The sequence below is a fragment of the Sminthopsis crassicaudata genome, chromosome 4, assembly GCF_048593235.1.
Source record: "Sminthopsis crassicaudata isolate SCR6 chromosome 4, ASM4859323v1, whole genome shotgun sequence".
NCBI classification, from domain to species: Eukaryota; Metazoa; Chordata; class Mammalia; order Dasyuromorphia; family Dasyuridae; genus Sminthopsis; species Sminthopsis crassicaudata.
In genome coordinates, this window is record NC_133620.1 from 452,917,922 (window position 1) to 452,940,986 (window position 23,065).

A 23,065-nucleotide genomic window follows, 5' to 3' on the forward strand; every position below is an offset into this window, starting at 1 on the left:
TGGAAGACAACAGTGATGACCTCAGGCTATGTTTAGAAAATGAAGTGGGGATCTGGCAATGGTTTGCCTTACTCTAGAAAAAAAAAAAATCAAATAATTCAGTTATGCCCTGAACCAAGATAGCTGTAATGAAATCCAATAGAACTTTGGGCTTTGAATTACCTAGGTGATTGGCCAGTGATATTAATCCTTTTAGAAAATTCTGAACTTGTCATTAATAAAATAGACAGTTCTAGTCATGTAGTAGAACTGATAAAAGGGACCGTACAGAGCAGAACTTATCAAAGGAAGCAATTAAGTCAAGAGAGTTCCAGTCTTGTCTTTTCCTAACTTCTGGGTCTCAATTTACAGATCTGTAAAAGACTGAATCACCTTTCTGGCCTCTTTCAGCTCTCAATACTATGATATTGAATCTGTTTTTCTTTATGATTATCTAGGTCACTGATTTTAAAGTATAAATATGTATTTAATATTCATGCATGTCCTTTGCAATGTGGTGTTTGTAAAATTGTAAAAAGCACTTGTAAAATGCTGATCTAGCTTTTTGTGAGTAACAAATTACTAACAATAGTATGAAAGGTTTCCTAGCTGAGAACCTGTTACCATATCTGGATTATTTCCAAAGAGGTAAGTAGTAAGGGAGTAGAGAATCTGATGTTTTAGAATATTAGGATGGAATATTTATCTGAATATTTTTCTCTAATCTAAAAACTGAGCCTTTCTAGTTTATTAAGTTTGATGATGCTTTTCTTCAACCCTAGAATCCCAAGTGATTGTGTCTTCTGTAAGGCAAGATGAAGAAGGCAAGTAAAGAGAAAGCATCTTCCAAAGAGAAAGTCTCATCTTCCAAAGAGAAAATCTCAACCAGCAAAATGAAACTCTCCAGTTCCAAAGAGAAACCTTATGCTTCTAAAGAGAAAGTTTCCATTTCCAGAGAGAAGGCCTCCCTTTCTAAAGCAAAAGCTTCTATTTCCAAAGAGAAAGCCTCCATTCTCAAAGAAAGAGGTTCCATTCCCAAAGATAAGAATTCCTCTTCCAGATCTACCTCTGCTGAACCACCATTGGCTGGCTCATCTTTTCAGGTTTATGGCCTTAATTATTTTCTGAAATGTGTGAGAGGATGTAAAATTCAAAGTTCTCCCATTGAGATACTGCAGTGTCATAGTCTGTCCCTGACTGGCTTCTTTTCCTAACTGAACTGTTTTGCTTCAGACTTATTGACTGAAATATTGAGGACTCGAATTTGTCTTCTAAATTGGTATCATCTAGCAATTTGTTCCTTTTTAATAGGCTTCTTATATATGGAGAGGAACTTTTTTAGTTTTTGGATTTGTTGGTGCTGTCAACTTTGCATCATTTTCTTATCTTTACGTGTTAAGGTCAACAAATATTTTCATTCTAGAGCAATTCATCCAATAAACACTGAAGTTGGCACTAGAGGAGAACCCAAGATAAAAACAAAACATTGGTTTTATTTCAGTTTGTAAGACAATAGCAATTACTATCCCCAATTCAAGGATGTTCAAAATAAGAAGACCCAGAATTGGTGCAGGACATATTCCAAGCTTACAGAGCAGGTTAAGGTCAGAGCTAAAATGAACAGTTTGGTAGGATTAAGCTAGGGAGTATAGTGAGTTAATCAATAAGTATTTATTAAGCACTCACATTTTGCAGTAGCTCCCAGTAAACAGATAAATTAAGTAATTTATTTTCTTTCAAGGAAGAAAAAAAGGAAGCATTAGGGTGGGAATAGCCAAAAAAGGGGGACAAAGTGTGATTTTTAAAAAAAATTGATCCTACTTCATTTTAATCTGTTATAAGGCATTGCTTTTGTTAAATCAAACAGCAGTCAGTTATTCTATTGCAAATAATCAGGTTGCTAGCCAAAGCCAGACCAACTGCTTGTTGTTCCCTGGAGGATCTCCCAGTTCCTAGGTAACCCTTATTGCCACAGGAAAGTTTTAATTTGCATATGTAATCATTTTTAGCCACTGGTATTTAAATAGACTAGGAAAAATTATATAATAGAACATGAAGTTGAAATTCAATCTGTAGATTTTTATTTAAATTGACTAGTGGTAGATTGTGAAATTGTCCAAATGGCTTGTAATTTTTAAAAATTCAAATCAGTATCTGAAGGGGTTTTCCATCAGCCAATAGAAGTAGTCTTCCTTTTTCTCAATTAATATGAAAAAAGGTTCCTTTCCAAGAAAGAAAGAAGAGAGAGAGAGAGAGAGAGAGAGAGAGAGAGAGAGAGAGAGAGAGAGAGAGAGAGAGAGAGAGAGAGAGAGGAGAGAGAGAGAAGGAGGGAAGGAGGGAAAGAGGGAAGGAGGGAGGGAAGGAAAAGAAATGGAAGGGAGGGAAGAAGGAGGAAAGTAAAGAAAGGAGGTATAAAGGAGAAAGGAAGGAGGGAGAAAAAAGGAAGGAAGGCAGGAAGGAGGGAGGTAGAAAGGAGGAAAGAAGGAAGGAAGGAAAGGAGAGAAGGAAGAGAGGGAGGGAAGAATGAAAGAAGGAAGATGATAAAGCACTTATTAAGTGCTGGGAATAGAAAAAAATAAAAAGAAAGAGGGGAGTAGATAATATAAAAAAGGGATCTAGAAAGTAAGGGTGGAGGGAGAAATCAGGTGGCCCAGGTGGCCTCAGGAAATGGTAATTTGGACTAGGTCTTTCACCAATCAGGAAAGTGGGTCTCAAAGAGGAGGCTTTTGCAGGGAGGGAAGGCTAATATATTTTCTGAGGGTTATTTTAACAGGAGCAAAAACCAGGCACATTTTCAAAGTCCAGTGAAAGATTATAGGAGAACCTCCAGTCACCAGGTTTGGTGGTGAATGTCTGGAGTCTCTACTTACTGGAGAGGCCAGGGCTGCTGGATCGGTTGAATTTGGGAGTTCTGGGTTACAATAGGACTAAAGCTGTTTTGATACACTAAGTCTGCCACCAATAGAGTGAGTCCCTAAGAGTGGGGGACCACCAGGGCACCAAATAGCTCAAGAAAAAAAGGCCAAGTAGCTCAAACTGTAAAGAAAGCAAGTCACACTTCTATACTGACCAGCAATGGGGTCAAGACTTCTCCAGGTGAGAAAGAGAGACCCATATTTTTTAAAAGCATCAAATCATGTATCTGGCAAACACTGTATCCTTAAATGTTAATTCACATCTAGTGGACTGGTCCCCTTTGTATATAGCCTTGTCAGCAGCATAGGCTATTATTGCCACTCTCTAATAACGGAGTTTTAACTCTGTGAAAGCCTTAAATGAAACAGTTTGGTAAAGTAGTCTTTGGTTGTCACTGCTTCTGAACCACAATATTCAGTCCTGGGAAATTCAAAGAGAAACAGTTGATAAACTTATGAAGGCATTTATTTGCATGTTTAATTGGATGGATTTAGCAATAGCATTGAAAAGAAACAGCCCATTTTGCTATAATCTTTTTCTTCTTTTTTTTTTAAACCACTTACAGGTTATGACTTCAAGCAACAAAGCCCTTCATACTCAATATTCAGAATTGCCAGTGGTCGATGAATATGAGATGCCTAGCGTTGAAGGTAGGCAACAAATCAGCTTCTGCCATATATAGAATAGAATTTAAATTCTTCTATGAATAGCCCTCTAGAACTTAGAGAGATGAAGCATTTGTCCAAGGTCATATGGTCAGTATTTAGACTTGAACCCATGTTATTGTTTTCAAGGTTGGCTCTCAGTCTACAATCCCATGCTGACCCTTTACTATCCCTTTGATCTGTATGAAACTTTTGCTATATTGCTTTATGAAAACTTTTTTTGGAGGACGTTCTGAACCTGTGTAGGGAATTCTCTGTGTAGAATTTCTCTCTGCAGATGGACATCAACAACTTACTTATAATTTACAGTACTAGAAAAGTGCTTGGGACATTTGATGGGGTTCTCTGACTTGCCCATATGCAGGACTTGAACTTATCTATGTTCTCTCTCTACCATGCAATCATTGCTTCTCTGTTCATGGAAACTTATTTTCGTCTTATTTTAATGCCATCTGGGAAAAGAAGTTCCAAAGCAATTTGCTCTTTATGTATTTGTTGTGTACAACAATTTTTTTTGGTTGTGTACAATTCTTCACAATTCCTTTAGGAGATTTCTTGGCAAAGAGAGTGGAGTGGTTTGCCATTTCCTGCTCTAGTTTTGTTGATACATATTCTCCATTCTTAGGTCTATAAACATTTGGACAATATTTCCCAGGAATCTGTCAAGTTCCCTTTCCCTTACATAGCCACAAGCAAAAAAAAAATTTGTGAAAGTTTGGGTGTTTTTAGGAGGGAGAAAAGGACATTTATTTTCATCACTATTGAATTTTACAGAATCATAGAATCACAGAATTTTAGTGTTGAAAATTACCTCATTAAACATCACTTCACTACAGACCACTACAAGAAAAGTGGTCATCCAGTCTAGCCTTGAAAACCTTGAAAGAAGAGGAAACCCATCAATCAATCAAATAGCCAATCAACAAGCATCTGTTACACTCCTGCTATGTTATGCCACCGTGCTGAGAGAAACAAAGACATGCAAAAAAGTCCCTGCCCTCAAAGAATTTACTTTCTAAGGGAAGACAACATGTAAATACATAAGTATATTTGGTACATACAAGGTAGATAAAAGATGACTTTTGAGAAATAGTCATAAGCAGCTAGGAAGAACCAGGTGCTTGAGTTGATTCTTAAAAGAAAGGAGAGTTGGATTCTAAGAGATAAATATAAGGAGGGAGAACATTTCAGGCATGGGGATAATTAATGCAAAAGGATGGAAATGGAAAATGGAATGTCATATTTGAGGAACAATAAACAAACCAGTATAATGAGATTATAGTGTGTAGAGCAAGATAATGTGTAAGAAGACTGAAGAGGTAGGAAGGGATCAGGTTATGGAGAGCTTTAAATGCCAAGCAGAGGAGTCATTAGATTTTACAGGAACAGCCAGGTGGCCCAGTGGATAGAGAATCAAGCTTGGAGTTCAGAGTATCTGAGTTCAGATCTGACAATAGATACTTGTCAGCTATGTGACACTGAACAAGTCACTTAACTGTTTGCCTCAGTTTCCTCATCTGTTCAATGAACTGGAGAAAGAAATGGCAAACCATTGCAGTATCTTTGTTAAGAAAAATAATTCATTCAAAATGGGTTAGGAGTCAGACATGACTAAAAACAACTGAACAAAGTTTACTGAGTAAAAGAAGAACATGATCAGGCTTATGTTATAGGAATTTTGATTTGGCAGTTGTGGAGGATGGAGTGCAGCAAGGAGAGATTTGAGTCCATAGGACCAAGAAGCTCCTTCAGGAATCCAATATAATAGAAAGAGAATTGGATGCCTGAATGCAGAGTTCTAGACAAGGGATTTTTGAACTTTGTCCACTTTGAACCCACCCTCTTTTGCCCGAAAAATTTTTATGTGACACCGGATATATAGGTATATAAATAGGTGTACAAATCAAACATTTACTGAAAATAAATCATAATTTCATGGCAAAAAAAAAAAAATGGAATCCAATACCACTTCCTGAGAGTGGCCCAGGCTACCTTTGCGTAGCTCTAATTGTTAGGAAGTTATTCCTGATATGGAGCCTAAATTTACTTTCTGTGACTTCTACCCCTTTGTTCTTCCTCCTGAGGCCACATAGAACAGATCCTTTCTCTTCACAAGACAATCCTTCAGGTACTTAAAAATAGCTGCCATAGACTCACTTAATCTTCTCTTCTCCAGATTAAGCATCTCTAGTTCTTTCAAAAGTTCTCATATGACATGGACTGAAGACCTTTCTTATTCTAGATGGACTCTGAACATTGTCCAGTTTACTAACACCCACCTTAAGCCAGGATGACTAGATTTGAACCCAATGCTCCAGAGGTTGTTTGATAAGGGTACAAGGCAATGCAATACAATATCCTCCTTGTTCTTGGAAAATATACTTCTTTTAATGAAGTCCTAGATCATATTAACTCTTTTTTCTTTGTCCTAATTTTATTAAATTAGATTTTCTTTTTTTTTAATCATTATAAACTTGACAAACACCAACAAACATGGATATTTTATATATAAAGAAGAGAAAAAGATTTATATGAAACATAAAATTTGCTTTCTTTGCTGTCATATCACACTTCTGATTCCTATTGGGCTTGTAGTCCACTGAAACCCCCAGATCCTTTTCAGACAAGGGACTGGCTAACCTCCCCTCCCCTATTCTATATTTCTGAGATTGACCTTTTTTAACCAAAACATAAGCCTTTTCATTTATCGTTTGTGAACTTTGTCTCACCAGATTCTGCCCAGTTTTCTAGCAGGTCAGAATCTTTTTGAACTCCAACTGCATGCTCCCATGTATTTGCTATCCTCCCAACCTTGTGCTATTTGCCGGAATGACATATGTGTTACTTGTTCTTTTTTTTTTTTTTCTTTATTAAAACTTTTCACTTTTCAAAACATATGCGTGGACAATTCTTCAACATTAGCTCTTGCAAAATCCTGTGTTCCAATTCCCCCCCCTCACACTCTCCCCTAGATGGCAGGCAATCTAATACATGCTAAACATGTAGAAATACACGTGCTATTTATTCTTTTATAGTCACTAATAACAATGGTAACCAGCAAAACGCCTAGCCCAGAGCTCCCGAAGGTTCCGTTTGAGACTTCCTCTCTCCTCAGCATTGCCACATCAGGTCTCAAGGTTGAGAAATCCTCATGCCAAAGGGGCGCAGCTGACTTCCCCAGGGTTGTCTGAGGGTACAGCTCCCAATTCTTTGTTGGTTTTAGATAGTATTTTAGACGAGCCACTAGCTTCATCAAAGCTATGTGACTCCTTTGGAAAGGAAATACCTGCTGAGGCCTCTTGTGGCACAGACTGTAGCTAATTTTTATTTATCGCCCCTCGGACAACGTTGGGCTAGGACATTGTCAGCTTATGACTGAGAACCAAGTGTCAGACAGAGGCCGATCTGTCCAGGGCCTCTGGGTTCCAAAGAAGAATCTCTCCTGAATCTTGTTCATTCTCTTGAAAGCATTCCAAAAGTCCATATATATAACCCCAGAATTGGCCTGGAGAGAGATAAAGGGACTAGAAAAGTGGCTACAATTAGGAAGACCATCCCCAATCCGTATTAGTTGGGTGCCCTTGCCAAGTCAATGAATCTGAAGAGCGAGGTGGCACCCTGGACAGAGCAACTGAGGTAGAGTCAGGAAGCTTGCTGTTCAAATCCTGTCTCAGACTTTGGGCAGCAGGTTTACTCTATCTCAACCTCAGTTTCCTCATCTGTAAAACGGGGACAGTAATAGTGCCTGCCTGCCTTACCAGGTTGTTGTAAGGATTAACTAACATATTTGTAAAAGGCTTTTTGCCTTCTCTAAAGCTCTATTTAAACATTGGCTATTACTACTTACAAACACTAGATCTCCCTCCCTTTCTAGAAGAAGCAAGTTAATAGGGACTGGGGAGCCAGGACGAAGGGCCAAATCAAGCCCTGAGATTATTGCTTAGCAACCTGCAGTAGTCAAACACACTGGAGAAGCGGCTGCGGCTTCCCGGACTGAGCACACACACCGCTTCATGGGTGAGTCTGCTAAAGCACCAAGGACTAGTTATCCACTAAATTGCATCTCCAGCTCTGCCCTGGAAGGAGGAAGGAGGAAGGAAAGGTCTGCCCTATGTGGGGCTGGGGAGGGAAGGGAGAGAGAGAGAGGGAAGGAAGAAGAAGGATTTGTTAGACTTAGGGAGTTGAATAAAATTGATCCTTTGTCCACTGGCTACTCAGAAGAATAGCGACAGTGAATGTGGGGGAGAGGAAGGTACCTTATATTCACCTGGAAAGACCCCCCCATAGAAAACTTGGAGTCAGCAAGCACTTATTAAGTACTCAGGACACACCCATAATAACAACAGCTGGAGTTAACCAGGTATCTTAAAGTTTACAAAGTACTTGGTGTATGTTATCACATTTGCTTCTTACAATGACCCTGGGAGGTAGGTGCATTTTATAGGCAAGGAAATTGAGGCAAATGGAGTTTGCTTAGAATTGTTCTTCTCAGTCATTTTATAGTTATGTCTGACTCTTTGCGACCCCATCTTGGGATTTTCTTGGCAAAGATACTGCAGTGGTTGACCATTTCCTTCTTTAGTTCCCTTGGCAGGAGAAGAAATTGAGGCACACAGGATTAAGGGACTTGCCCAGGGTCACACAACTAGGTGTTCTTTGAATCCATGGCCATATAGCTGCCCTTAGGTACCACTTCACTGCTTAGGATTAACCCAGCAAATAAGTGTCTTGGGGGAATTCAAATTCATTTCTTCCTGTCTCCTAAATCCAATACTTCTCCCCTAAGTCCTGAAGTGTCAGGGCCTGGTTTAAGAGCTGAGAGAGAGAAAGGCCAAAACAGTCCCTGCCTTCCATTGTAAGGGAAAGACAAGTTGTATAGGACACTTGGTAAATACAAAGGGGTGAAAAGTAGTCTCAGGGAAGGTCCTGGCACCTGGAAGGGCTGGGAAGAGCTTCCTATAGAAATGTGATTTGAGCTGTTACATAAACCAAATGGTGTTGGAGAGGATAAAGCAGCCATCCCTCCACCCCTTTCTTATATCTGACCAGAACTTGCTCTGGAAAGAGGCACATAAAATTTTGCCCTCTGACAATTTGGGCCATTCTGCACACAAAATAATGCTTTTTAAAGGCCTTTTGACTCCTAGAACCAGGTGCCAGGTAGCAGCTATCAGCAAGAACAGTTTAAAGGAAACAGGCCTTTTTTAATCTTTGCATCCAAAAACCATACAAGCTTTTAAATAGAGACCCACTGTCTTTAATGTCTTCTTAAAAATGGTTTCAAGTGAGCCTGTATATAAAAGTCTGTTCCCAAATACTTAGTTTTTCATATCATTCAGCCCCCAAATCCCAGAAGCAAAAGATTTTGAGGGCAGGAAGTCCTGAATCTATTATGGTTACACCACACCCAAATGCCCTTTCTCAGCACACAAAAGCCAACTAACTGGTCAGTGTAGGCTCTGTTAAAGAGACAAACAAACATGAACTGAAACCTCGTTTAAATTCCAAGTCAGACAAGTTTTGTTCATTATTGAGGAAACGATTATCTTTAAAAACATAAACACACCTCCAAAGTCTTTTTTGTCTGGATGATTGTGAGCCAGTGATAAACTGCAACATTTTATTAATTCATATTCTCAATCATCCAACACTTCTGAACATTTTTAGTTAAAAGATAATTGATATTTATAATGATGGCCCTGAGGATCTGCAAGGTTGTTAAGTACCTTCTGAATCATTAAAGATAAAATTATGCTCAGTGTAGCTTGAGAGTTTAAAATGATTTTTCTTTGAAAATTGGTAATCCATGTGTGGATGACAGAGGATAATAGATTTACAATGAGAAGGAATTTTGGAAGTCATTTATTTCAAAAAACCCCTCTTCCCCCATTTTACAGATGGGAAAACTAAAGCCCAGAAATTTAGTGTCTTGCCCAAGATCACTCAGGATGTAAGAAGCAGAGCCTGCTTTGAAACAACATTGTCTGATTCCAAATCCAGCATGTATTGTGCCTTGTGCAACATGGCTTCCTGTATCAATATTGACTTTTCAAACATTACAAATTCCATGACTCGTAGCCATATGACATCACTACAGATTGGCAGAATTTGAGAGTCAACTGGAGCTTCATTGGCCATCTCAGTAAGTCCATCCAAGTAATGGATTCCCTCTATCACTCACCCAAGAAGTTGTCCAGTTTCTACTTGGAGCTTTCCAAAGATAGGGAATTCATTGTCTCTTGAGACAATACATTCTATTTTCTGGATGCTTTTAACTGTTAGGAAATTCCTGATATCAAGCCTAAATGTGGCTCTTGGCAATTCCTGCCTATTGCTTCTGGTCTGCCAAATACAGACCCTTGCTTGATACTTTTAATATCTTTAAATATTTGAAGAAAGCCTGCACATCCCTTCAGAGTCTTCTTCAGGAACATTTTTAGTTCTTTCAAAATCCTCATAAGTCGTGGGGGTCTTGACTCCTGAGATCCTAAAGCATTTCTTGCTCTTAAATGCCCTTCTCTGAACATCTCACAACTTAGCCATACCCTTCTACTGTGATGCTCGGAGCTGAACACAATACTTCAGCTAAGGTTGGAGGAGGGCACAGAATGGCAGATCTCCTCCTGTGTTAATGTAGCCTAAGATTGGATTAGCTTTTTTGGCTGCCAAACCACACAGCTGACTTACATCAGGCTTTCAATCCCTCAAAATCTCAAAATCTTTTCCAGAATCACTAATGTCAAATCATGCTTCTCTTAATCTCATATTTGAGAAGTTGATTTTTTGTACCCAAGCATAAGACTTTACATTTATCCCTATTGATTTTTACTTAATTAGATTTAACTTGATGTTCTATCCCAATGGTATCAAATTAAAATAGAAACAAAACTCTGTGGAGGTTCCCACAGGCTGCATGTTGACTTAGAAAATCACAAGTTAACATTATCTATGTTTATTTTATTTATTGTTTATTTTATATTTATTTAATATTTCCCAATTACATTTTAATCTGGTTCAGTCCGGTACTGAGCTATGGTGGGCTCCATGTGACCTGCTGACCTAGTGTTTGACATCTCTTCTTTGGCCCTATTGGATCCTATCATCCAGTGTGTTGGCTTTTTCTGCTGTCTTGATGCCATCCGCAAATTTAATGAGTACATCATCTTTTTCTAAGGCATGGATAAGAATGGTCAATAACAGAGGGCCAAGAACAGATCCCTGGGATACTCCATCAGAGCCTCCAGTCATACTGACATTGAACCATTAATCATAGTTAACCCTGTAACTATAGCCACCATGCAAGCACTCCTGATTTCAACTGATTAGATTATCTTCTAGTTCACTTTATCTTCTCCATGAGAATAATATGAGAGACTCTATCAAAAGTTTGCTAAAATATATGCAAATAATATTCACCATATTTCCCTCATCTACAAGTTCAGCAATCACTTAAAAAAAAAAACAATGTTAATAACTAAGCTCATTTGATATTTGATCCATATTGCTATTTTTTTCCATAACTAGAGTGATAATACCCTCTCCTGTAGTTTCACTCAGAATCCCTATGCTTCTGAGTCTTCTGCTGTTTAGTACTCTGGGCAATACTCTTTCCCCCATTCCTTTACACCCATCCCATGTTTGCCACAATCTCTTCCTATGAAATTCTATTATACTTACCATTCTGTGGTGCTCTCCGGAGTCCTCTTCTATTGTTAACAAACTGTCCTTTGTAACAGACATCTGCCAGCATCCATTATTATCATCCAGGCCTTGCCACACTTCCTGCATCATAGCAATGCTCCATCTGATGACCAGGGTGCATACTTAGCCTAGAAATACCCATTGATTTGTCTAGAAAAAATGTTCCTTCTCAAATGACCCTTTAGGTCATTAGACCAAGATTTGGCAGGATGAAACTCACTATTTAAAAGCTACAGTCTATTTTATTTAAAATAAACAGAAGGGGTGGTAGAATTGTTGGGTTCCATACTGCGCAGGGATAAATTTGACAAAGATACTGAAATGGTTTGCCATTTCTTTCTCTGTGGATTAATGAATACAGAAGTTAAAGGACCAGAGTCACACAGCTAGTAAGTGTCTGGGACCTATTTGAACTCAGATCTTTCTGACTCCAAGTCCAGGGCTCTATTCACTGAGTCATTTTGTTAGAGAGTAGAATAATACTGCTTTCCTAGCTTTTAACACTGAATGGGTGTTGCTTCAGCCAGACCTGAGAAAGACCTTAGCTTAAGCTGGCCAAGGGCTCTCACAGATTACTCCAGTGGGGAAAGTGAATCTGGTGACTTTGCACAGACCTCACTTAAACCCAATTCATTGGCAAGTCATCTGATATGATGGTTCTCTTCAAGAACAGAAAAACAGTATATACCAAAAGGATCTATGGAAATCCAGAAACCAGAAGGAGAAGAAAACAGTGTGAGTCATTTTGAGTCAGAATAAGAGAACAGAAAAAACTGACAGTAATGAATGTTTACTAGAGACTGCTTGGCCAGATGGAGGGAAAGGATGATAGGTTCCTAATGCAGATGACAACACTGTCAATATACAGTTGTGAGGGATAGAGACTTCAATAATCCAGACATTTATAGAGATCTCTTTCTCATAAAAATAGAACTTATGTTTTTATTGAGTTTGCTAACAATTTCATCTGTCAGAAGATGAATAAGAATTGATGAAAGGAGCTACTGCCCTGACTTAACAAGAAAGAGCTGATTAGTGAGATGAAAATGATAGATAACTTGGGAGACTGTGACCATGTCATTTTATGATTGTAAATCCCAAAGAGGCAAACTAAAATATGTGTCTAAGACTTTAGGAAAGGTTGATTTCAAAAAGTTTGTGACTAAAAAACATATATATGTGTGTGTGCATAGCATATACGCACAAATATATCTTTGTGTATATACATAGAGCATACAGCTTTAAAAGAAAAGATAGATCAAATGGAATAGAAGATTCTCAAGAGTAGAAACAGAAAATTATGAATGATCCCAAGATCATTTGAAGAAAATATGGTGACATTTAAAGATACATAGAAGCCTTCTGATGAGCTCATATTTTCAAAAAAAATAAATACAAATGATGGAAAGTGTGTGTGTGTGTGTGTGTGTGTGTGTGTGTGTGTGTGTGTGTGTGTGTTGGACTGGGGGGAAATATGCCACTGAGAATAAATACAAGAGTGATCTGAATAAGAAGAGTATCAGAAATGAGCCAAGAATTATTTAATGGATATCAAATCCCAAATTTGGCTCTCTAGCTACTACCTATGCTTTTCCTCTTTTTTATCTGCATCTAATTTAAATGAAGCTAGAAGCCAGAGCCTGCTGAGAGAAATAGCAGAATCCTTACAAAATCATATGGGAAATGTAGTGAATTATGTAAGATCCAGAACATGGAGGTCCTGACTTGGTGTCTCTCTTCTAATCTTCTCATCACTTCATTCACTCTTTGAACAACCCCATTTCTGGAGTCATCCTCCCAGCCCAGTTCACATCTCTCTGGGCATTGACTCTCTTTGCATTATATTCCCTAAGATCTCATCCAATTCTAAACCTATAATCTGGTGATGTCCCAAATTTCTGGGCCCAGCTGGATCTTGTACCATGGAAAGAATGATCTTACCATTCCACTAAACTACTCTTTCCAAGTTACCAATTATGTTATTTATAGCCGCCAGATCCAATGGCCTTTTCCCAATCCTCATTCTCCTTGATCACCTCTCTTCAACCTTTGACACCACTGATCAGCCATTCCTGTGTGTCTCTCCTCTCTCTAAGTTTTCAGGACACCCCCTTCTCTCTCTTTGGTTCTCCTCCTACATATCTCTGACCGCTCCTTCTTCATCTTGGCTGGATCTTCATTCACATCATGCTCATTAACTGTGGGTATGACACAGTTCTATGCTGGGTTCTCTTCCCTTTTTCCTTTATACTATTTCACTATGAGTATGGCTTCAATCAAATTGAGACCTGGTAAAGACCTTAGCTTAAAAAGAACAAGGTCTCCTACTACATCCAGGGTCATCTCCAGTCATACTGATCTCCTGAGGGGAAAGTGAGGCAGGTGATCTTGCACAGCCTCCCTCACTTAAATCCAATTTACTTGCATGTCACAGCATCACCTCCCTGAGATCATGGTCCTCTTCTAGAAGGAAGGACAAACAACAACTTCAATGAGTGATCTCATCCTTGCCAATTAACTTAATTATCTTATTTATACTGTCAGAGTGATCTTCCCAAAACTCAGATTTGACTATGTCACTTTCCTATTTAATATCTCCAGCAGTTCAAATAGGATCAAACAGAAAATCCTGAGTTTGGCATTCAAAACTCATCATAACCTCCCTCCTTCTTTCATTTTTCTTATCACTCCCCCCACCTTCCCCATCATGTAGACGGTGATCTACTCACACTAACTTCCTTGCTGGTCCTTACAAAGGACCCTTCATATCCTGATCCTGGATATTTTTACTGGTTGGCCACCATGGTTATAATTCTCTCCTTCCATATCTCTGGCTCCTGGCTTTTCCAGCTTCCTTCAGGGCCCAACTAAAATCCTACCTTCCAAGGAAGCTTTTCCTGATCCCTCTTCATTCTAGTGGTTCCTTTCTAAGATTATCTTCAATTTACCCATTATATAGCTTATTTGTATACAGTTGGTTGCATGGTTTTCCTGTTTTAGATTGTGAACTTCTCAAGAGCAGGGAATGTCCTTTTCCTATCTTTGTATTCCAAGTGCTTGGTATAATACCTGGCACATTGTAGGGATTTTTTAAAAAGTTTACTGATGGTTTGTAGAAAAGTTCTTAGCCATAGTCTATGAAAGATCCCATTCCTGCTTCCATCTTTCTTTGGTAGGATTAAGGAGAATAATACTACCTAGAACAAATTCAGGGTGCTGAAAGAATTTTCAATTCCAATAGATCAAAGAAAAGAAATCTTAGGTACAAAAATATTTGTAGCAATTCTTTTTGTTATAGCAAAGAACTAGAAATGACAAGAGTATCTATCAATTGGCTAGAGACATGAATAAACAGCAGTTGTTCTGAAAAAGATCTGGGGTTCCCAATAGATTAAAAGCACCATATGATTCAGCAGTGTGATTTGACACTAAAAAAATTATTACAATCTTGGATTCTGAGGATAGTTAGGTGACACAGTGAATAGAGTGCCAGGCTTGAAGTTGGGAAGACTCATCTTCCTTAGTACAAATCTGGCCTCAGAAACTTACTAGCTGTATGACCTTCAGCAAGTCACTATTAACCCAATTTGCCTTAGTTTCCTCACCTGCAAAATGATCTGAAGAAGGAAATAACAAACTACTCTTGTATTTTTGCCTAGAAAATCTCAAATGGGGTCAGAAAGAGGCAGATCTGATTGAAACAACTGAACAACAACAATACTGGGCTTCGTTAAGAGATAATAAGATTATTTGTGGTAAACTGTTGTTATCCTGGACGAGTTCCTCATCAACATACTTACCACTGGCATTCAGTATATTTATTTGCTCCAGAGTTGCCAATTACTTCGAAGATTAGCCCAGGAAAACTATAATTAGGAAGTAAGGTCACCACCCACAAAATCATATTGTGATTTGCAAAGCCAAATATAGATGGCTTCTCCATTTCTCCCTTTTAGGAAGAAAAATAGCTGCATAAGTCCTTAGAAATGAATTGTGAACAGCAGCATCAAGAAATAGAGTAAAAAGTGACTGGAATGCATGTGTTATCAAAAGCTGCTTTCTATGGCCAGATGGCAATAATGATTGTGGGGAGAAAGGCTTTGGATTTCCTTGTTGTTGTTCTCCCCTCCCCATATATCATATTATCCATATTTTAAAGATTTAAATCTTTAATTTTATCTTAAAATTTAATAAAATGATTCATTATATCATCATTATTTTAGGTGACTATGAAGGCTATTGGCCATATAATACATTGATTTATTACTGCAGTTGATAAAAGATCCTAACCCATTTGCAGTCCTGTACATTCGTAGCACAGTTGGTGCTGGCATCTAACCCAGTTACAAACTGTGCCACCATTGTGCTGAGCAGCCTTGGTGGAGGAACAGATGGAGGCAAGGAGAAGATGGGATGTCACTCTGGTACTGCCGCCACACAAAGGGCTGCCACTAACTTTTTTACACATGTGGGTCCCTTTCCCTCCCTTATGATTTCTTTGGGTTATAGGCCCAGTAGTAACACTGCTGGATCAAAGGGGATACCCATTTTGATGGCCCTTTGGACATAATTCCAGATTGCTCTCCAGAATGGTTGAATCAGTTCACAACTTCACTAATAACTTAACTTAATTTAAATATCTTTTTTACCATGAATTTTTATTTTACCAAAAAACTCCGACTGAGGTTAAGTGACTTGCCCAGGATTACACAGAGATATCTAAAATGGCATTTGAAATCAGGTCTTTCTGACTCCCAAGTTCCTTCGGGCTTGAAGACACTACTGAAAGGGGATCTAGACTAGTGAATCCTGGTCTAACTATATACTGCACACTAGTTGTATGGCCTTTGAGAGTCATTTCAGCTCTTCGGATGAATTTTGGCCCAAATGATTTCCCATATGGAAGCAAGTAGCCTAGCTTCCACATACTTATTCTAGAAAAAAAATCAAATAGAGATCAAGAAATCCTCTGAGAATTAAGTGATCTCCTACCCCAGAATTGCATGGAGAGTCAGCAGAAGTGCATGGGCAACAAGAAAAGTCCTGCCACCAAAGCCTACATGGACAATGACAAACCATCTTGTGTGACCAGAACCAGGCCAGAGATAATCTGTAGCCAGCAAGGGTTGGTATGGAGTAGCAGTAAGAATTGAGTGCTTCCCTGAGATGCCTCAGGGTGGTTGGGAACACCTGAGAGGAACTTTTGATGTGTCAGGAATGGTCATTTTCATTTGGGGTACAGTACCACTCAGACAAGGAGCCCCCATTCCGAGGGCTTCAAGGTCTCAGTAACATTGTCCCAAGATGATATAAAGGATCCAGAACTCTAAGCCCCAAGGATCCAGAGGATCCTAATCCCAGGAGGTAGAAGTCCATGTGGGAGCCTGGGGGAACCAATGGTTTCCAGCCTCCAACCCAAAAGCACCGCCAGAGAAGACCTAGTTTACCTTGAACACATCTCTAAATTTTTCACAGTCCCAAACAATTCTTTCATTCTATAAACTGCAGAGCGATACCCCATATCAATTAAATCTCCAATTCATGTTTTTCCATCCCCCAAGAAAAGTTTTTACATTGGCTCATAAATTTTCAGTGATAAGAAACCTTAGTTATCACCTAGTCCTATCTCTTCCTGCAGATGAGCACCTGAGGCCCAGAAAAATTAATTTGCCCAAGATCAGACAGATATTGATTCTAGCACCTTATGTGATTTTTTCCTGTCCCAGTTTTACCATATTTCTCTGTATCCTCTTAGCTTTGTCATTTTATGGCTGAAATATATTCCACTGAATTACTTTGCATAGGCAAAGTGGGATGTTGGGATTGGAATGCTAGGCTTGGATTTGAATTGACTACTTCAAATCTGATGCTAACACCTACTAATTATATGGCCCTAAGCAGATTCTTTAATTTCTAAGAGTGCCAGACACCTGTTTAGAAGGTATCTACTGAACACAGCTGGCATCTGCTTTGGGGAAAGCATCCTTCATATATTTTCTCATACTGAAAAAAATCACATTAGGAGGACTTTCTCTTGCAAGGACTTAGTCAAGAATCACACAAGATGAATCAATAAACATTTATTAAGCATCTACTATGTACCAAGATCTATGCTAATCATTGGGGATGAAAAAAAAAAGCCCTCAAGGAGTTTACAATCTTATTAAAGAGGAGAGATAATATGTAAACTTATGTATACAAAACAAGCTATATACAGTATGAATAGAAGATAATTAACAAAGGGAAGGAACTGGAATTAAGAGGAACTGGGTAATGCTTCCTGATGGTAAGCACTGAAGGTATCATCTCACACATAAAACTATTTAAAAGCAATAAAATAAAATAAATGTATAGACAGAAAAGAGATTAGAATAGGATCAGTTCAAAGAAAGTATTATTACTATTATTTTGTTAAGTGTCTTTTTATTTTATCCAATTATAATGTTTAATTCGTGATATTGTATATAATCTTATTCCTCATTTTGTTTACTTATTATTGTTTTTTAAGTTAAATATACATATTTCTTAACTATGCATAATCTATATCAGATTACTTGCCATGGGTGGGGGGGGAATCAAGGAAGGAGAAAAAAAACTGACACTCAAAATCTCATAAAAAAATGAATGATGAAAACTCTCTTTACATGTAATTAGAAAAAAAATACTATTAAGTGAAAAAAATACACATTTTTTGAAAAGTTACCAATGGGATGGTATTGGTATATTGGGAGTCAAGTCAATAAAGGCCTATTCCAACTGCATCAGAAACTAGTTATATGGCTTTTGTCAAAACTTCCTTGGGTTTCAGTTTCCTCTACTGTCAAATGAGGGGTCAGAGTTAGTTGAAGTTTAAGGTTCCTTCTAGAGGTTTTCTATGAGCACAGAAGCTAAAGAGAATTTTAGCCAACCAAAGAATTGAGTTTCAATCAATCCACAAACACTTATTAAATACCTAATATATATGCCAGATACATAGCTTAGCACACTAAGAGATAGAGATACAAAAAGAGACAAAAAATAGACTCTGTTTCTGAGGACCTTACCATCTAATGGATAGAAGAACAGTATGAGTAAAACTTCCAATGGTCCACAGAACCATGTTTTATCTAATGGAAATATGAAAGTGCTGGAGAAATAAGAGTGGGAGGAAATAAATACATTTCAACAGAGACCTTTTATCTTGGTGGGAAAAACTTTTTTTCTTGAGCAATCTTTTACAATTACATACATTTTATTTCTACCACTGATTTCCCACTTATTGTTTTCTTCCCAAAAGAAAATGTACAAGAAGAAGAGGAAGAGATGCTTAATACCACTGCTCAAAAAGTATCTGAAATACTAATATCAGATGCTCCTGAATTTAAGACATTAGAGGAAACGGTTTTGGACATAGAAAGACCTCCAAAGATAGAAGAAACCATGTTTCCATGGAAGGACAATTTCTTTGAAAAAATTGAAGCAAGATCCATTGCCATGCAGGAAAATGTAATCAATAAGTTTCTCCAACAAAAGGAACTAGAGAAAAAGATAGATAAAAAGTTTCCTTTGGATAACTTGGCCTATGAATGGTTAAATGACAACAAAATGACATTGGATACTCAGGCATATTTACTTGAGAAACTGTTGCCCACCCTAATGCCAGGGGTTGAAAAATTGTTAATGGAAGTAGAAAAGAGGAAGCTTTTGCAATCTAAAAAGAAGATAAAATTTGATCCGATTAATTATCTGGGGGAATACCTGATGAGAAACAATCCCAATTACCAAAAAGACTTACCAGAAACTGGTTATTTGAAAGCAATGAAAGATGTCACAAAAGAAATGAAAACCCAAATTCCTGAAACTCCCTTCTATAGGTAAGTGATTTTTACATGTTTTCTAAGATAGCTAATCATCTTCCATCAAAAAATCCAAAAAGGTAGGGGTTATTTAAATCAGACATGGTGATTAGCATATTCTTTCTTAGTAGCCAAGAGCTTGAAAGAAATGGTGGTTTATTGATTTGACAAGAATTATGTTGATGGCATTGAATGATGGGAATATATTTGGTCTGGAGTCCTGCTCCAGCTCTCTCTGAGTTTGAGTAATTAAGTCAGCTATAAAGTGAAGGGGTTCTTTGTCTGATGTCCTCTGTTCTTCTAGTTTCCAATCTGTGTGCTGAAGAATAGCACTGAAGAACACATCAGCTTATATTTATATAGCACTTTACAGCCATAGAGAACTTCCTATTCATTTCTTAATTACTTTATTCTTCACAATAATCCCTTGAGGTCTTGGGATAATAGAATTTGAGGTCAAGGGAGACTTTGATGCTGTACAGTCCAAACTTCTCATTTTACAGATAAAAAAACTGACCCCTCATTCACTTTTAAGGGACTTGCCCAAGGTCACAATATTTTCCGATTCCAAATTCAATTGTTCAGTAATAAGAGTGTTATTGACCTCACTTTACAGATATAAAAACTGAGGTTCACAGAGGTTAGATGAATTCATTAAGGTCATGTAGTTAAATATTGGAGTCAGTAAATGAGCCCATGTTTTATGATTCCCTATTCTGCTCTATTTCTTCTCTAGAATACATATGGATATAAAATATTTTCTATATCCCCAAGGAACATATCTTGTCAGAGACACAAGATTTAATTACTCATAAAACAGCATAATAATTCAATTCAATAAACATTTATCATATCCCTCATTTGTGTATGACACTCTAGTAGGCCCAAAATGAAATTGTCCTTGTGCTCAAGGAGCTTACATTCTATTGTGGAAGGCAAAAAGGAGAAGAAGGAACGATACAAGGGAGCTGAGGAGAGATCTGGCCAGGGCTCCAAACAATAATTCAGAATACTTTGATGTTGTCAGGATATTATTTCTGAATCTATTTGCTTTTGAAGAACCATATTTATAACCAAATGGTATAAGAACTGTGCCCCAAATCACACTGATGATTCATATTCATACAGCAAATGTTCATAAACAAAAGAATACAACCTCTCTTCTTATTTATTCCCATCAATTGGTTTTATAAGTTTCATGACCTCAGAAGACTGGAAAACCCCTAATTAGCTAAAGAAGTGCCAGAAAGTGATATGGGACTGTGGAAGAATATGAGCTTTGGGAGTCAGGAGCTGTCCTAACCTCCTTCTGTCATCAGGATATTGCTATCATACCATGTACTAGTGAATTTAAAATGTCTTTTGTTGTTCAGGGTTTTTTTTTGTTGTTGTTGTGTTAGACTCTTTGTGACCCCATTTGAGTTTACTTGGCAGAGATACTGGAGTGGTTTGCCATTTTTTTCCAGCTCATTCAACAGATGGGAAAACTGAGGCAAAAAGGGTGAAGTGATTTGCCATCATATAATATCTGAGGTCTGATTTGATCTCAGATCCTATTGACTCAAGAACCAGGACTGTATCCACTGTAAAAGATAACTGTTATATAACTAGAACTTGACTATCAAGTTTGACTTGATAGTTTGTTATTCAGCCCTCCAAACTACACTAACTTAATCTGCAGGTGTCAAGATACCTAACTCGCTACCTGTCAATAAAGGAATCATGGAAGAGATAATATATGAGCCAGGGTGGGCAAGATTTGAATAGTTGGAATGGAGGAAGGGACAAGGAAATTTCAGGTGGGGGAACAGAAAGAGCAAAGAGATGCATGTGAGATTAAATGTTAAAAAAAGAATAAAAGAAAATAAAGAAAATAATGGAGTTTTTATGGAACAGTGAAAAAATTGTCCTAGTTAAGAATTGAAGGTTTTGTTGCATTTGTTTTAGGGAAATGTGAAGATATCTAACTAGATAAGGGACAAATTATGGGTAACTTTTAACATTAGTCTGAGAGAAGTGTTATTTAATCCAAAGATGATAGAAACATCATGAAAGAGAGGAAATAAAATTGATTTTGGACTCCTAGAAGTAAAAAGCCTGTGTTTGAGTCCCACTTATATAACCATTGACAAGTCTCCTTACCTCCCTGAGCCTCAGTTTATTGATCTATAAAATGACAGGCTTGGACTAGATGGCTGCTAAGTCCCTTGTAGCTCTAGCTCTTTGATTTTCTGATTTTTGAGCAATGGAATTGTTTTAAATTATATTATAAAATAAAATAATTTTAGAAATAATTAATAATAGCATTGAATGAAAATAAGATGGATAAACAGATCATGTCTTTTACCTGAGATTCAATTTCTTCTTGAACTAGATCACTAAATTCCTGTCGACTTTTAAAAAAGACCGAAATCTATAACTCTTAATACACTATCAGAATTCTCTTTGGATAACATCTTCTAATATAGCTAGGTCCCAATCAGGATAATTAGTGAATCCCCTAAAATGGCAGTATGTATTAGAATTCACACTACCTACAGTTATGATTATGTAAAATAATATCAGTGGAATACTCAGTGTAAATCCAAATAATGGGAACACAAGATTCATTATGTGAACCATTTTAGACCTAGATGTATTCATCCCCTTCTCCAAAGGTGAACCACAACCCTTTTATACTTGGATTCCTTAAACTTTTCCAGCAACAGTTCCTGTGGAACTAGATCATATGATCATTGATCTGGAAAGGATGCTAAAAGCCATCCAGTCCAATGCTCTCATTTTAAAGATGGGTTCGGTGAAGCCCATAGAATAAATGACTTGTCCAATGTGAGACAAAGAGCAAATGAAAGAAGTGATTACACACCCAGGCCCTCTGACCCTAAAAAAGCCTGTGCATTTCTCTTCCACACTGCCTTTTGTGGGGCATACCTCCCTCTGCTGTCAAGTTTTGTACATTGGTTGTAGGTGAGAACTCAGAGCTTATATTTTTAGCTAGAAACCAAATCTCGGGAGTTTTGATATTGTTGAGAACTGCCAGCAGCATGCAGAGAGCTGTATCATCAAATTTAATAAGTAACTTGAAGAACATTTTCTCCTACCATCTGTTCTTGCGGAGTTATGAATTAGATTTATACTTAGTCCTATTTGCATAAATAACACCTACAATTTAGGAACTGGTTTCATGAATTTAAATCAATATGTTGACAAACACTGCCCACCTATGTGTTGAAATATAGTCTATAAATGTTCCTCCTGAGGAGATAAATATGGTTAAATAACAGCATAATCCCATTTCAGATGCAATTATGCAGAATAGTAGAAATAGGAGAGACCTAAGATATCATATAGTCCAATTTTTTTTTCATTTTACAGATGAAAAAACTGAGATTGAAGGAGCAGAACTCCCTTCTTCTAATCTTTTCCTGCTCTAATCCGTCTTCACATAGTTGCCAAAATAATATTTCTAAAACCCAAGTATAACCCTATCATTCTGCTCAAGAACTAATGGCTCCCTCTTGCCTCTAGGGACATTTAGCTTGAGATTTAAAACCCTTCAGAGTCAGCCTCAGGACTACCTTTGTAGGCTTAATGCTCATTATTCCCTCTTCCTGATTCTGAATCCAGCACTCTTATCTCCTGCACCACCTAACTGCCTGATTTCCCCTCACATACTCAATATTTTGGCCAAATTTGCACACTTGCTACTCTCTAAATAGAACATTCCTCTGCCATCTCCACACTAGACTATTTCATCTTCCTCCAAGGCTCAGCTAAGGTGTCATTTCCTTCTTGAAGCCTGTCTTGCTTTTTCTCTCCTCCTCCTCCTCGAGATCGTTTTTAATTTTATTTTTATATCTCAAATGTCAATATCAAAGCAAAATGACTTAATGGTTAGAAACTTGACCTTGAAGCCCAGAAAAAACTGAGTCAAAATCCTACCTTTGAAATACATACTGGGCAAATCAC

At 37.7% G+C, this 23,065-nt stretch overlaps 1 protein-coding gene across 4 annotated transcripts in view; it reads left to right on the top strand.

Moving 5' to 3' along the window:
• EFCAB5 (EF-hand calcium binding domain 5) overlaps positions 1-23,065 on the top strand; it is a 132,083-nt gene that overhangs the window by 10,116 nt on the left and 98,902 nt on the right. For 3 of the 4 annotated variants that reach the window (XM_074263775.1, XM_074263774.1, XM_074263776.1), the window contains 3 exons: positions 762-1,082; positions 3,461-3,545; positions 18,538-19,114. In XM_074263775.1, the coding sequence (XP_074119876.1) occupies positions 795-1,082; positions 3,461-3,545; positions 18,538-19,114 (950 nt within the window). In that variant the 5' untranslated portion in view covers positions 762-794. Of the gene's footprint in view, positions 1-761; positions 1,083-3,460; positions 3,546-7,522; positions 7,578-18,537; positions 19,115-23,065 lie in introns of those variants that run through there. The other variant, XM_074263777.1, reaches the window with a different exon arrangement.